The sequence below is a fragment of the Sinohyriopsis cumingii genome, chromosome 3 (assembly GCF_028554795.1).
Source record: "Sinohyriopsis cumingii isolate HCF-2022 chromosome 3, ASM2855479v2, whole genome shotgun sequence".
Classification (NCBI taxonomy): Eukaryota; Metazoa; Mollusca; class Bivalvia; order Unionida; family Unionidae; genus Sinohyriopsis; species Sinohyriopsis cumingii.
In genome coordinates this window covers 29959410-29975913 of record NC_142963.1, presented here as the reverse complement: position 1 = coordinate 29975913, position 16504 = coordinate 29959410, and the positions used below count along the sequence as shown (strand labels likewise).

The 16504-nt window shown below is 33.3% G+C and overlaps 1 protein-coding gene across 2 annotated transcripts in view; it reads right to left on the bottom strand.

The window, feature by feature from the left end:
* Positions 1-272: 272 nt before the first annotated feature.
* Positions 273-16504, bottom strand: part of LOC149802615 (uncharacterized) — a 101387-nt gene continuing 85155 nt past the window's right edge. The window contains exons 11-12 of one of the 2 annotated variants that reach the window (XM_089951924.1): positions 6086-6125; positions 273-5640 (exon numbers count right to left, since the gene is read on the bottom strand). In XM_089951924.1, the coding sequence (XP_089808050.1) occupies positions 5564-5640; positions 6086-6125 (117 nt within the window). In that variant the 3' untranslated portion in view covers positions 273-5563. Of the gene's footprint in view, positions 5641-6085; positions 6126-15433; positions 15489-16504 lie in introns of those variants that run through there. The other variant, XM_089951925.1, reaches the window with a different exon arrangement.

Genomic DNA, 16504 nt, shown 5'->3' with positions numbered 1-16504 from the left:
TACCAGAAGAAAAAATCTTATGGAAATGTAAACCAGTGAGTCATGACCTTGACCTTGAAGACAGGATCCCCAATTTGTGGTATGCAACACACCTTCTAGAAATGATGTATACCAAGTTCTTTCCTAAATCTCAAACAACTTTAAACTTATAAAGCAGAAGGGAATGTGCGACTGATGGACAGAATCACGGATATTCTCCACTGCATTCTTTGACAAGATGGGGGTCGATAATATTGAGTCAACATAATCTTAAAGATACACAACAGCAAATGGAAGCTGAATATTGTTTTATTTGGAGTTTTTTTCCTCTCCTGATGACATCCATAGGTGGTTACTGTAATCACCACATACATAAATTTCTATCTTAAAGCAAACAAAATCAAAGGATGCATACTATAGATTTGTACAATTATGATAACAATGAATTCAAGGTTCTGCCCAAACATAATCATTTATACAAACAAAACCTAAAAGTGTCCACAAAAAAAGGGGTAGTCAGTTTCTCTATTCACTTGCCAAACACATATCCGACATAATATTTTGCATAGGGAGTAATAAAGTTGTGTAAATATTTTTGTATTTTTAGCAAAGGTTGCCACTTTCGACCGTGAATTAGCATCAACTCTATAAATTGTACAGGCCTTTCAGCTAGGACACTTTCTGTCAAATTTTGCTGAGCAACTTTAAGGGAGTTATTAAAAGATTTTGCTTTTTAGTAGCTGCAGCCATATTTAATGGAATCATTAATGCAAATTATATTTTTTTAAAATAAACAAACAGGCCAAGATGCTCTCTGCCAAGTTTGATTGTGGTCTGTTCAGTGGTGTTTGAGGACAAGTCATTGGCTTTCTCTTAAATCTTATCAAATTCTGTTTTGCAGTTTTTGAAAAAATGTTATTTAAAGGTTTCTCTATTTCCAGCAACAGCACCAATATCTGTTGGCAGATTGATAGTATTTGAATAAAACTGAAAGCTATATATGGTCCGATTTTGTTGAGCAGTTTATTATCTGATCCATGGTTTTACTATTTTATGTAATGGTGGCCATATTTGAGAGTGAATCTTCCTAATTTAAACCAATCTGAAAGAGCTCCATGGCATAATGCTGTTAAATTTAGTAAAAAGTCTATGAAATATTTTTCTCAGAAGTCATTTAGAGGTTTTTCAATTTTTTTCACAGATGAACATCAAATGAACAAATCTTAAGTTAATTTTTGTCAAAATGCTCATTGTAAAACCATGTGCAAAATGGTCAAGTAGTTGTCAAAATGAAAATAGCAACTGTGAATGGGAGACACATGATAGGCAATACATGAAAACTGAAGGATAATTTGGCCTTACAGCCAGTCAAGATTAAAACATTTGTACATGTCAGACAAAAAAGTCAACATAAACAAAATCAGAGGGTGGGTCTATGCAAGTAACATCTGAAATATGCCATATTTGAAACACGGACCTTGACTGTCATAAAGACTTCATATGTACAGATTTAGTAGAAAAGGACACGATTTGCTGTTTAAGGATTACTGTTTACACTGGAAAGAAGGAATAAGCAAAATGCGAAGAAAAAAACTAGGTTATGATTTATCCAAGAGTTTATAAATGATCCAAAAATGATTTAAAAAAGCTGGGGGCAGTATGGCTTTCTTCACAAAACAATCCAAAATAAAGGCAGGTCATAAAAGTGTGAAATGCAGGAGGTAGAATGGCACTTGAATGATGTGTTGGATTCAAAATAAAATAATTTCTACACTAGTTCTACCTCGAATATGTACTTTCACAAAAAGGCAGTTAAATGTTCTCTAGCATTTACAGCCATTAGAGAGAGACAAAGAGCTCTTATTAAGTATAGATTTTACACACAATCTAAGAATAATACAACAATACACAATAATAATCTCAAGCATAATGGTCATCACTGATTAAAAAATATACATTTTTAATTTTGTGTTCATTATATTACAATTTTGTAAGCACTTGTTTCATTTATGACTTCAAAAGCCATCATCTTCTATGTCATCCCTGGTTTTCATCAGTGTAATTTTTTAAATTTTTTTTTTTTACTAAGCATGAAAATCATGACAGTATTTATTAGGTCATCAACCAGTTCTAACATTGGTTAAGTATGATGTGTACGAAATCTATAACGTTCATTTTATTCATTACATCTGTCCAAATCTGAACATAAGTGGGCTACCAGTAAAGTCAGCCTTTCATTTCTCAATTTGTCTGAAACAGGAGGTTTACCATTTTCTAAGAGGAGGCTGCATTTGTGATGTGTAACCAGTACTTCTAGTTATTGCCACGTCAGTGCTGTCAGGTTTACTGAACTCCATCCAACTGTCATGTATGTGTGCATGAGCACATTTGTGCATTAGTATTTCAAATGCAAGTGAGCCAAACTACCCAAATATTTCATGCAACTTGTAACTTGACAATCATTACAAGATAAAGTCTGTCACATGCTGTGAAGGACATTTAACGAGGCAAGTAGAATAACATGTTTTGTCCTTGATGACCAGGTTTCCAAATGCTTTGATTAAAGACAACAAGATCCTCAAGTAGGCCTGCTATTGCTCACTTGGCTTTCATAACTTAAAACATTTAACCATGTCACTCAACAGGTTCATGTACTAGTACAAGAACACATGCTTTGTAAACTATCTCCCAAACTTTATATCATGTTGAGTTGACCCATTTTTACAATATCCAGAAAAAAAATTCCATCTAGAGATGAAGACATAATTAATACGCATAGTTCCTTGCTTATAAATGAAGTCATCCAAGTTGCTGATAATAAAGCCAATAGATAAAAAAATACAGCTTCAAGAGTGGTTAAAAAGCCTAGTCAATCAGGATAACCTCATTAATATGCATTGAGCTTCCTCATTATTTTAACACTTGAAGATCCTGATTGTAGAAGCATATATTCCAGGTTTGATATAAAAAAAAAATATGGCGTCCAGAATAGTAACAGGTTCAGTCATTAATATGCAAGATTACAAAAGTAATATACATAGATCTCTCTCACTATCAAATTCCTCAATGATTCTGTTGATATATACCAATATTTCAAGCTAATCAAAATTGGATCAGAAATATGGATTCAAAAGTGGTAACATGCTGAGCCAATCAGATGCAAGATCGTGTTAATATGAATGGATCTCATTTATTACTTAACTCGTCTGAAATCTTGATGAGATAAGCTCAAATTCCATGTTTGACTAAACTGGATCGGAAATATTGCTTCCAAGAGTAGTAACAAGCCCAGCCAATCTGATTCAAAATTATCATATTAATATTTGTGGATCTCACTCATTACTGAATCCATCCCAGTTCTTGATGATATAAACCAATATTGCAAATTTGATCATAACTCAATCCGAAACATGGCTCCCAAAGGGATAAAATGTTCAACAAATCAGATGCAAGATTACCTCATAAGAATGCATCTTGCTAATGCTTGGAACTTGTCCAAGATTTTATCGATATAAGCATATATTCCAAGTGTTTCAGCAAAATTGTATCAGAAATTTGACCTCCAGAGTGGAACAAACTCAGTGAATCATATGCAAGAACAACTAGTTGATATATATGGATTTTGCTCAAAACTGAATTCTTATCTAAGTCAGATCAAAATCAGTTCAGAAATATGGCTTCCAGTGGCATCAAGATTAGCCAATCTAGTTCAGGATCAGTTCATCAATAAGCATGGATCTTGAACATGATTAAACTTTAAAAGTTTTATTGAAATCAGATGAGAAATAAAGACTCCCAAGTCCTTAGAGGTAACAATGAATTGATGACAGAATGCCATATGCTGTGTAATAGTTGCTGGACCACACCATAAGCTTCCTTGTCTATATGCCACAGGTGAGCTAAATTCAAAATCTAAGACACAACATGAATGGTATTAGTTTCAAGTTCAATGAACTTACTTCTCATTTCTAGTTTTCAATCAGTCACAAAAATTTACAAGATTCTGAGAAAAATGGATTTTGTATAGATTTTATATTAAGTATGTGTTGTGAAATATTGATCGCTGATGAAAATGAAGATAATCTTATGCATACATATTTGTTTTAATTAATATCCATCTTAATAAATACAGTGTTCAAAATTTAGTAAAGACAAAAATATATAAGCAGTTTGAGGAATGAAGTCTTGTATAAAATTAGATACATCCCAATTTTGGTACAATGTCACCAGAAGAGAAATGGGAGTTAATTCAGTTCATCTGGATACGGCCAACATGACACAGCCCAACAATAGTAGCATTTCAGCCAATACCCTGATTATCTGATTAGCAACAACTTGAAAAATGGGCTCAATGACTTAGAATTTAATGAGGATTAATACAGTATTAACAAGTCTAAAGGATAGATTTTAAATATGAACACTAATTCTATTTTCACCCAGAGATTAATGAAAGAAGTTAAAAATATTCCACAAAAGTTTCATTGATAACCATTCTTAATCAATCTGAAATTTATTGTGATTACAAACCTAATATGCAATCATTACCCATTTATGATGCAACCATATGTACCAAGTTAATGCTGATTACTAGGGGTAGTGCATGTGTGTAGGGTTGGAAACTTGTTTTAAATTTTCACATATCTGTACTAAAATCTATTTCACCACCAAAACTACAATTTCAAGGTATTTTTAGATTGGCAAAATATGGCAAAAAGTCAGACATGTACATTCTGACCAAAAAAGCTTGACAACATTCAATGATTACAGCAAAGCTCTTTTTTTTAAATAATAAAAAAGTAAATGTAGGCTTTCAAAAGCATATTAGAATTTTTTTATGTTTATATGTTATAGATATCTAAAACAAAACTACAAAGGTTCATAATTAATATATGGCACATTAAAATGTACATGTAAAATCCTTTCCATCAGATATGCGAGAAATGCATGTAATTTGAGCAATTGATTCATGCTTAAATTAACTTCTAAATCAAACAGAATGTTATTATGAACACTTAACTTTATAAATTTGGCAAAATGAAAATGTTATGAAAATAACACGACAATAAACGAACTTTCATTTCCAATGGTAAATTATTCTTTAGCCAATATGTGTAGTCATGAACTCGTGTTTGATTCTTATCACAAATTTAGTCATCATGTTCTGTGACTTCTATCATTTTCCAATTACATCAAAGTTTACACTGCTCAAACAGTCACATTCAAAATATTTTGCAAATGGTTGATTGTTTATAAGAGATGCTAGCTATGTTTATTTTCCAATTAAAAATTAATAATTATAAATTTGTTTTTCTTTACAATTTACTAGGCCAATTATCTTGTTAATAATAGTAAGAAAAGCAGTTTTTGATGTGCATAATGCAAATTTAAACAACAATACTGCCATCAACCATTTGTTTTCACTACCAAAATATGAATAATTTAAAAATATACAAAAATTTTCTGGTCTGAAGCATTGGTAATAAAATAAAATGTTTCTGTAATTCTTCTCTTGCTGTCAACTACTGGAATTCCACAAATTTCCAGATGTGTCAGTGACTGGAGGTTAAAGGCCAGTCTAGTAGATCTATAATCCACATTTCATCTTTGATTTGTCATCAATAGTCATCTGCACTTTCGGATCAATAAAATGCCAAACATCCACTGAAGATGAAAAAAACATTTAATGTAAATAAACTCCATGCTTAGAAAAAAGATTGTTCATTCATTAATAAATATTGTTTAAGTTTATTCCTAACCAGATCCTTGAAGAGTATTTAGTTTTATAATACAAACAACTTTATTTAGCTAAAAATGTCCACATGAACATTCTGTGGCTAACTTTCATAAGTAAAACTACAAACTTGTGCATCAGGGAACATAAAATAAGATAATATTTGTAGTAAATCTAAATAGAAGATTTGTAAACAAGATTGTGGGACATGTGATGCATGGCAACAGTCACATGATTAAATACCACAGCAATCATTAGTGGTAAATACAATACACAAGTAGGAATGTGAAAATTGTCTCCTTTTGGCTCTCTTTACAGATGTCACTGCAACAAGTAGCCAAATAAATTAGTAGTAGCTACATAAATTTCTCTTACCATCGTCTGGTAGTGGTGCTGCTGGTTTCAGCTCAGGTTGCTACAAAGAAAATTGAACAAGTTATGCAGAATGAAGTGTATTTTATTACATAAAATTCATTAGCATTCATCAGAATTGAATTATCATATCCTGAAAATCAATGCACAATGTGACATAACATTAGCATTCATTAGAATCAAAGTATCATGTCCTACAAATCAACACACAATGTGACATAACATTAGCATTCATCAGAATCAAATTTTCATGTAAAGAAAATTGATGCACAATGTGACATAACATTAGCATTCATTAGAATCAAAGTATCACGTCCTACAAATCAACACACAATGTGACATAACATTAGCATTCATCAGAATCAAATTTTCATGTAAAGAAAATTGATGCACAATGTGACATAACATTAGCATTCATTAGAATCAAAGTATCATGTCCTACAAATCAATGCACAATGTGACATAACATTAGCATTCATTAGAATCAAAGTATCATGTCCTAAAAATCAACACACAATGTGACCTAACATCAGCATTCATCAAAATCAAATTTTCATGTAAAGAAAATTGATGCACAATGTGACATAACATCAGCATTCATTAGAATCAAAGTTTCGTGTCCTGAAAATCAATGCACAACATGACATAACATCAACATTCATTAGAATCAAAGTTTCATGTCCTGAAAATAACAATGTGACATCAGCATTCATTAGAATCAAAGTATCATGTCCTAAAAATCAACACACAATGTGACATAACATCAGCATTCATTTGAATCAAATTGTCATGTAATGAAAATCAGAGCCCAATGTGACACAACATTAGCATTCATTAGAATCAGAGTATCATGTCTTGAAAATCTTGAAACATTGTGACATAACATCATCATTCATCAGATGACAATGTGACCTCAAAATTAATATACTTCTTTCTTATCCAAAGTGAAAGCCATTCACAGTACTGGTGCATGATAATAATATAGGTTTTCCACTATTTTCTTTAAATATACACCATCCAAGAGTGTGATGAGATTAAAGACATTTCTTTCATTTCCCGCTATATGGAGAAAAAACAAAGCAATAAGGATAAGAAAACTAAGAAGGTACAACCTAGACTGAAAACCTGAGGTTGTTTTGGCATATTTAAAAAAAATCTGAGAATGAACTGGAGAAAATGGAGTGACTTGGATCCAAAATCCAAAGTCTAAGTTGAAGGAAAATGCTATCTCCTTTATATTTGATTATGCAAATGACATCATCTCTAAGTGCACTGATAAATCAAGTCATCAAAATTATGTGAGAGGTGCCAGCAAAAAGTGTCAAAGATTCCAGGTAGTAACTGGTGATAATGATGCTGATAATGATGACAGTGATGATGATGAAAATGATGTCTGGCTGACTCATTATTAAAGATAAATAAACTCAACATCAGTATTTGGACTATAACCCAAGGAAGGCGATACACGAGTTGTTCTTGATACAACTGATATACTGACTGAATAACTACAACTAAATTGCAAAACAATTCACAAACATAATTTAAACTTTGGAATATTTTCGATTTTGGATACAATAAAATTTCAGAAAATTTTCTTGTTAATAAATTTATTTTCTTTAAAAATGAAGTTATTACCTGAATATTAAGTTAAAAAATATTTCAGTAAAATTGTTTTATTAACAGAAATTATATATATATGGTTGTCTAAATCATGCACTTGACGTGCATTATGATAATCTGACATTTTACTGGCTTTTTACCCAGTACAAAAATCCTTGGTACTATCATTCAGTGGTTCAATTCAAGTAATTTCATGAACAGTTCTTGTCTGAACCAAAAATATTGTCTAAAATTAGATTAAAATGAGACTAGCAGTTCATAACAGATGGTGAGGTACATACAGCATAATCACCAAGAACACTTACTGATTTTTCTACAACTATTGAAATGGACATGTTGAAAGCAGCTGGGGACTGATTTTTTTTTTGCTCTACAAATTTTTAAATGGACATTTATTTTATTTATTTCTGGGGATAGTGACTGTTAACAGTTTACATTCAATATGAAGTAACATACCATGATGCTTATGCCGACTCCATGCCGTGTTACCAGGTCTGTTTACATATGCAAAATTACCATGTGTTTGTCATTTCTTTGCACAAAAACAACAGAAGAAACAGAAAACTCCAACAACAAAAGGTGTTAGAATCCATTGTATCTCGGACTTAAATGCATTGCACAACCTGTTGCCTCAATCAAATTTGAAACAGCCACTGCACGAAGAGTGCACATAGATTTACCTACTAATTACAGACAAATGACTGAACATTGGCATCTCAGCAGGGTTCAGTTTCTTGCACGTTGCCATTTATAAAAATGAAGGTAAAACTATGCAAGATGTCCTTTAATTTTTTCACCGGACCAGAAGGCTTGAATAAAATTAATCCAACTTATTGAGTACAGTATGAAGATAATTACATTAATGTTGAAGAAAGTGATTAGATAGTTTCATTTCTGTTAAAGAATCTTATTAACCTTTAACCAATTTCAGCATTCCTCGGCGACAATCAAATTTCATCAACTGAAATGTATGTTAACGAAACTTGAAAAGGTGTTCACTCGCTTGTGTCAAAAATACGAGTCCATCAGGTATGAACAGTCTAAAGCAAATCTATTTTAATCTGGAAAAGTTTGAATATGGGCTGTCAAGCATACAAGGTATTCATGAAAATTTGGTCACTTGTTCTCCTATCCAGGGGACATGATACACAGCACCATTTCTTTTGGAGTTAAGACATCAACCCAAACAACAAATATCAGGGTGGACATCTTACAATGTAGGCCTAGAAGAAAGGATGAATTTTCAATGTTCTGACTTATTAAAAACTAAGTGTTACTGACTTTTATTCCACTTATATCTTGGTAATTCAACTGAAATTATAAACTAGTATGGAGATGTTGTCCCTGTCTGACTCCCTTTTAAAGTGTTAAAAAGACACCATATACTTATTAAAGTGTTAAAAAGACACTATATACTTATTAAAGTGTTAAAAAGACACTATATACTTATTAAAGTGTTAAAAAGACACCATATACTTATTAAAGTGTTAAAAAGACACCATATACTTATTAAAGTGTTAAAAAGACACTATATACTTATTAAAGTGTTAAAAAGACACCATATACTTATTAAAGTGTTAAAAAGACACCATATACTTATTAAAGTGTTAAAAAGACACTATATACTTATTAAAGTGTTAAAAAGACACCATATACTTATTAAAGTGTTAAAAAGACACCATATACTCATCAATGGTCTCATTGCTTTGTATATCCATGTCAAAGGTTTTGATAAAGGAGTCACCAAAGCTGACAAATTTGAAAGGTTTGGATATGAATAAGCATTCTAATCAAATGCTTTCAAAATAAATTAATAAAGACCTTTAATGTTCATTTTTTCCTTTGTGTAATATGCTGTATGTCATGTACAAGCAAAATCTGCTTTGTTCCTCATTAAACCTTTTAATATAGGTTTAAAGCGATTTGCAAAAGCAAATGAGTGCAACTTTATAATCTACACTGAAGAAGGAAACAAGTCACCAATTACTTAAAAATATTTGCTTTTCCCATCTTTTGGTATGCAAGTAATAACTGTCTCATGTAATCAGTGTTTTCTCTTGCCTACAGGTCTGATTAAGAGACCCATGAAGAATAGTACTAATGTCATCCCCCCTCCCCCAAATGTGTATAAGTCAGCTGTATAACTATCTAATCCAGGTCATTTTACATTTTTCATATTTTTCAATCCTCTCAAACATTCATTGGATACAAGTTGGCCCTTGCATAACTCCTAATCAGTCTTGTAATTTAGTTACAATGGGATTATCATCATCCTTAAAAATATCCTGATATAAAATTGGCTCAATATTACCAACAGTACAGAGAGTTCGCAATGCTTTTGCATTAATATTTCACTATGATCTGTTATAAAGGAACAATTGTCCAAAACTAATTATAAAATAAGTTAATCAGATTAATTTCTTTCTTCTAAATTACAACAAAAAAATAAAACCTATCATTTTTCTCACCTTTAAACTTCCATCTAGCTTTTGATCTGCTATAATTCCCTGGATCTTTTTGTTTTGTGAACTTGTTTTAAGGATTTGATTTTTTGCTAAAGGTTTCAGAATGAAGACTCATCAATTTTGTTTGGCTATTTTGTTCTTCCAAAAGGTGATTAGTCTCTTTATTTGAATACAGTTAAACCTGTCTTAAAAGACCACTGCTATGAAAGACCACCTGTTTTGAGAGACCATATCCTCAAAGCACAGCTTGACTGATCAAATAGCATTATCACCAATAATGAGAGACCACCTGTTTTGAGAGACCATATTTTGGGGGCAGATACTATATGATAATACTATATGATCAATCAATCTGTGCTTTGAGGATATGGTCTCTCAAGACAGGTGGTCTGTCATAGCAGTGGTCTTTCAAGACAGTTTTAACTGTATCTATATCAAAGCTCTGGGGAACATTCCTGATGCTTGTCATAATAACTATGTTACATGTCTTCCCAAAAATTTTAGGAATTTATACAAAAATTCTTGTTTATTATTGTTTACTCTGTATACTGTAAATTAAGACATTCATTAAACATTGATCTGCATTTATTTTATGACACTGATATTAAAAAGAAATGCACACCAAATTGATTTACTCTTAAATGAGCTGTAAAATTATGTCCACACTCTGCTAGCCAGTACTGTTCAATCTTTTTTGAACAACATGTACAGGGCCGTAGAGAGCAATCACAGGCCCTGGGGTAAGAAACACTGGGCCACTCCAGTTCTTGTTCAAACAAACTTTTTCTTTTATAAAATTAAAAAGTGTTGTTTGGCCCTGGGGATATATCCACAGTTGCCCCCCCCCCCCTTGCTGGCCCTGAATATGTATCTACTAGAACTAAAACATTGAATTTGTTTCTGTATAAATCTATTAAGTATATCTCTTCATTTGACAATATCTGAAACAAGCCTCTGCAGATCCCCAGTGAAAACATTTACCACAGATAACAGGTAATACATAAGAATCAATTCAGTGCTTTAAATTTGGGAAATTACAATGTAAGTAAGCATAGGAAAAAAAGTATTTTTTCACACTCATCCATACTAATTCATTCATCTACCTGTCCACACACTATTATCAGGAATCTCTCATTCATAGAGCTCAGTCTTGTAGCAAATACATTAAAACAAGAGATATCAATATCAATTTAGTCTAATAAGTAAAGATTGTTCCTGTTCTACTACTACTATCATGAAACACAGTATCAGTGCAAAGGGAGAGGGAAGAGGGAGTAGGGGTAAAATGCACTAAAACTAACAGATAACGAAATGCAACCAAGTATGTTGTTGCTGTTGTTGTTGTAGGGTTTAACGCCATTTTTAGCACACAATAGGCTATACATGGCGGCCAGTATTAATGGTGGAGGAAGAACCTGGGAAAACCCCCAAAGAGAACCACTGGCCCACGAAAAGCTGCTGGCAAGCTTTCTCACATACCCACATTGGCTGAATCCGAGACTCGAACCCACGCAGACAAAGGTGAGATGGCAGTGATCCGTAACAGAGAGTACTTTAGATCACTCGGCCACTCGGGGCCCCCAACCAAGTATGAAAGCAAATAATGTGCACTATTCATATTCAGTTATAGATTACTTATGTACTGCAAATACACTCTTGACTGATAAGTATTAATGCAAAAAACAAAACAAAAGAGAACACAAACACACAACATTTACGATAAGATGGAAGTTCCTTATGGTGGAATCAATCTATTACTTACCAAAAACAAGCTGTGTGCGTGTGTGTGTTTTAAAGAGGCAGAGACAGGCAGGCAGAGTGAATACATATTAACTATATCTAGAAATAATCAAACAGGAAAATCTAATTACCTAATCCAGGATTGTCAGTGCATGCAACTTGCACAGGAAACAACAATCATGTAATGCTCGAGCTTGCCTGTAACGTCATTACCACATGCAACATGATACGCTTTTATGCAGTGATTGACTATGGGTTGGAAGATGTTGAAAGTGGGGGAATGTTAAATATTAATTTCATTTCCAAACAATAGTAGTAACAATAACAACAGTAAATGCAAATTTCCATGGATCAGTCACATAACAGTGCTTACAGTTGTAACCATGGAGACATTTGATTTTCAAATGCAAAATTAGGATTAATATTCAAGGTTTCAGGGAAAAATCAAATAAACAGAAAATGATTATATCATAAAAGCAGTGAAAGTAACTTAGAACTGCTTACAAGCCAAAACCAAACCAACCAACCAAACAATCATGCAAGAATAATACAAAAATGGAGCTGATATTCCATTATATATTTAAGCATAAACAGAAAATTAAATGAAAAGCAAGACAGAAAACAAAACAGATAAAAACCCACAAGGGTCAGTATCAGTACAAGGGCAGAAGGAGTTGAGGGCTTCATCAATGTTCTTTTATTTTCAGTTCTACAAACATGAATTTTCTGATGTACACAAGTCATGTATGCTATATTTCATCTGGCATAAGTGAACTATCCTTTAGATTTTTCTTCTCCCATTAAGCAAATTTGGTATCTGGATCCACATTATGCCTTAATTCTTCCCAAGTTTGTAATCTTTATTACTTTGGCAAATCTTTCAATGATCTTGCCACTGGACAGATTTTTCTTCATCCCAAACTCAATCTGGCTCTCCTAACACCAACTGCAAGTCTTTCACAAAGTTTGGTGAATGCTGATGGTGGAAAACTAGAGTTACTGTGCTGAAGCCATTTTTCTTCATTCATAAACAATTATCTTAAACTTGGAGCTTTTGACCCTCAAATTGATAGGATTCTTCTTCTACCAAAATTGCAAGAAATCCACAAAGTTTGCTAACTGCAAGAAACTGGTGAAGAAAGAGTCACAAAGCAGAAACCATTTATCTTCTCTCTATAACAACAACTTTGACCAAGGAACTTTTGACCCAAAAACTGATAGAATTCTTCCTTACCCAAAGTGCAAGTGGTCACAAATTAATTGAAGATTGAGGAGAGCTTGAGTTATTGTGTGGAAAACATCTTTATTCTTTCAGTCACACTGACCTTAACCATAGTGTCTGACCCCAAAATAGATAGGGTTCTTTGTACACCAAGTGAAAGTCATCCACAAAGTTTGGTAACTGTACATTGTGGACGACTTAAATCTTTGTTGTTGTTGTTGTTGTTGTGGAGTTTAATACCATTTTTCAGCACAAAATACATGATGGCCAGTATTAATGGTGCAGGAAGAACCCAGGAAAACCCAGACCCACAAGAAGCTACTGGCAAGCTTTCTCACATACCCACACTGGCTGAATCTGAGACTCGAACCAGCACAGAAAGAGGTGACATGGCAATGATCCGTAACGGAGAGCGCTTTAGACCACTCAGCCACTCGGGACCCCTTAAGTCTTTGTACAGAAAGAAAAGTTTTATAACAGGCAGACAGACATAATTTAAGAAGACTTTAAGTTATTAATAATTTTATTTAATTATGGTCAAACTGAATGGTTGCATCATTTGTACAAATTTGAAAGGCCTTTATGCCAGGATGTTTTTATCATATTTGGTCAAATTATGTTAAACTGGATTTTTTAAACGGTCATTGAAAGGTTTTTCTATTTTTATAATGGTGGCCACATTTAATGATGAAAGTAGCCAATATCATCAAGCAAATTAGGAATTCCCTTTCCTGAAAACAACAAATTATTAAATACCAAACTAGGGCCTGAAAATTACACTTCTGACTCGCTGGTCCAGGACCAGTAGGACCCTACACTACGCAGGTCCACAAAAGCCAAGGACTGGTCCAACAGCCAAGTCTGGCATTTGCATATTTAACACAGCATGTTAACATGAACTGGAAAAAAATAATAAAATGAAAGAAATCTCAAAATTCATACAATTACTTCATTGCTTATGCAATCATATACATATTTTACTAACTTTATTATTTTTATCACTTTCATATCACAGAAGTCCTAATAGGAACTATTCATTTGGCAGATAGCCCAAGTTTCCTCTGACCGTTGCCACTCCATTTTAGATAGTTTGAAATTTTTGTTGTCAAAATATCTACTGCTGGATGGGGAAAGTCAGAGAAAACTCAAACTACCTTAAAGATTGCTCAAACTCTGATGAACTTTGCCTTGGCCCTCGGAACATATGTGCCAAGTGCTGTGCTTTCTCAGAAGAAAGCAATCAGCGGCACTAGTCTTATCAGGACCGAAATCAACTAATTCTGGTCGCTCTGACATAGTAAATAATTAGTTATGTACTCAGCCTTGTAAATGTTCAGGAATTCAGGGTCTTGATGACTGAGAGGTGAATGTTTATTTACTGTAAATAACCTTTCTGGTGTAAATAATATACTCTTTGCTCGTTTCTCATACTATCAGTGGGTCAGTAAATAAAACCGAAACTAAATAAGGCGCCTGAACGACTGGCTGACTCTGTGTATACCATACATGCAGAACAAAACATAAACGTCCTCTTGACATCTTCCTCAACTCTTGGCCATGCCTTTTTCCAGTGATTGTTCAAGTTCGAATATTTTTATTCTTGTCATAATTTCCACACTTTTCAGACTTGAGTTTCTTACACCCTGAGGTGCTACACCTCTTGCGGCGGACAAATTCTCTGTGGCTGATTCTTACCTTCTGCCAGTAAATCCTTACAAAAACAAACTCTTAGCACCTAGAATATATGGTAATCTGATACTACTGACGATTAGTTTTAACTATGGTGTAGAACAGACAACATCTGATTGACACTGATCAAGCTTAGACTGATGGTGACCATACTGCGTACCTTGTTTCAGATTTCCAGTGATATTTTACAACACTAGCCTCTCACAATGTCTCAACTACTGCTTAAACTGGGGCAATTTTATGACTCTTTTCAGATGTTATAAGGATCGAAAAGCACATTTTCTTCATATTACAGGAACAAATAAGAAATGTTAAAGGTCTGACAGTTAGTGCTGCTTACATATAACTGGTCTGTAGCCAAATAAAATCAGTCCTGGACCTCAGACCAGGGTAATTTTCAGGCCTGCAAACCTTGAGACCCTTTTGGCTGCAACAATTCTGAACAGAAGACAACTTTAATGGAAATGTTTTATATACACCCAAAATTCAATGACTGGACCTTGGCTGAACTCTCGCCTGATCAAACAAAACAATTTTGTCATATATAAGAATCTTAGTGGACTTTAATGAAGGCCTCATGGTATCCAGCAGCTGTACATTGTATTACAAATATACCTTTACAACTCTCCATTGATAACTTGCACACAACGGGACCCTAAAACATAAACTGCTGCGAAAGCGAAGGTGGGAATTACTGAGGTACATCTGAAAAATTAATGGATGGAGATCGACAGTGAGACAAGAGAGGGGTAGGATAGATTAAATGGTTGAATACTTGCATTACAATTGTGTTAGGAACAATTATTAATAATTTTCTTTTTTTAAAGAATTTCTTCATTTTTCAGACAAATTACCTTTATTTTCAAGATGTCCTTTCTTTGACAGATCATTAGAGACAGTACTCTAAGAGGTTTCCAGTATACATTACATGCACAATATATCAAGGCTGCATTTAAAAATTCTTATCACAATTTTATTGATATCCAGCAAATTATTATCAACATAGGGTCTGGGATGCTTTTTGAGTGATCGTAACTCTGTTTATTGTTCTACAAACTTTATGTATGTCAGGCAACATAGTTTTAAACATAAAGGCTGGGACAATAAACAGCTAGCTGCAAATTGTAGAAACATGTTCTATAGAGTTTACTGGAATTTTTCTAATAATTCAATTGATGAACAGGTCAGTTAAGGTTTCTGGTTATATCTAAGTGACAGCCCATTCTATTGTTCTTAACTAAATAATTCATTGACAGACAACCCCCGCCCCACCTCCTGCAAAAAAATATTAGAAAACTAATCTGGCAATAGAAAACATTCCACTACATGATGAATAAAAAGAATACACTCAGAAAAATCAGATATAAATAAGTAATAAGCAGTGTCAGAAGTACCAAACTTGAGTATTTAACACACTAATTAACAATTTCGAGGTTCCAATAGTGGTCCAAAAGTTTGGTGCAAAATAGCAAACACATTTCTGAAGCAAAATAGTTCCTTGAAGGGACTAATGCACTACTGGTATGAAAAAATTCACAAGAATTCATGAGAAAACAATTTCTTCATTTTAAATGCAGAGTGCTGAAGCAATCTCTGATACTCTTGAGCAAAATGATTTCAAAATACCACTGTGGCAGCCAATTCGGATGCAAGTTCAGCACCTTTTTAATTAGGGCAAACTGGGCA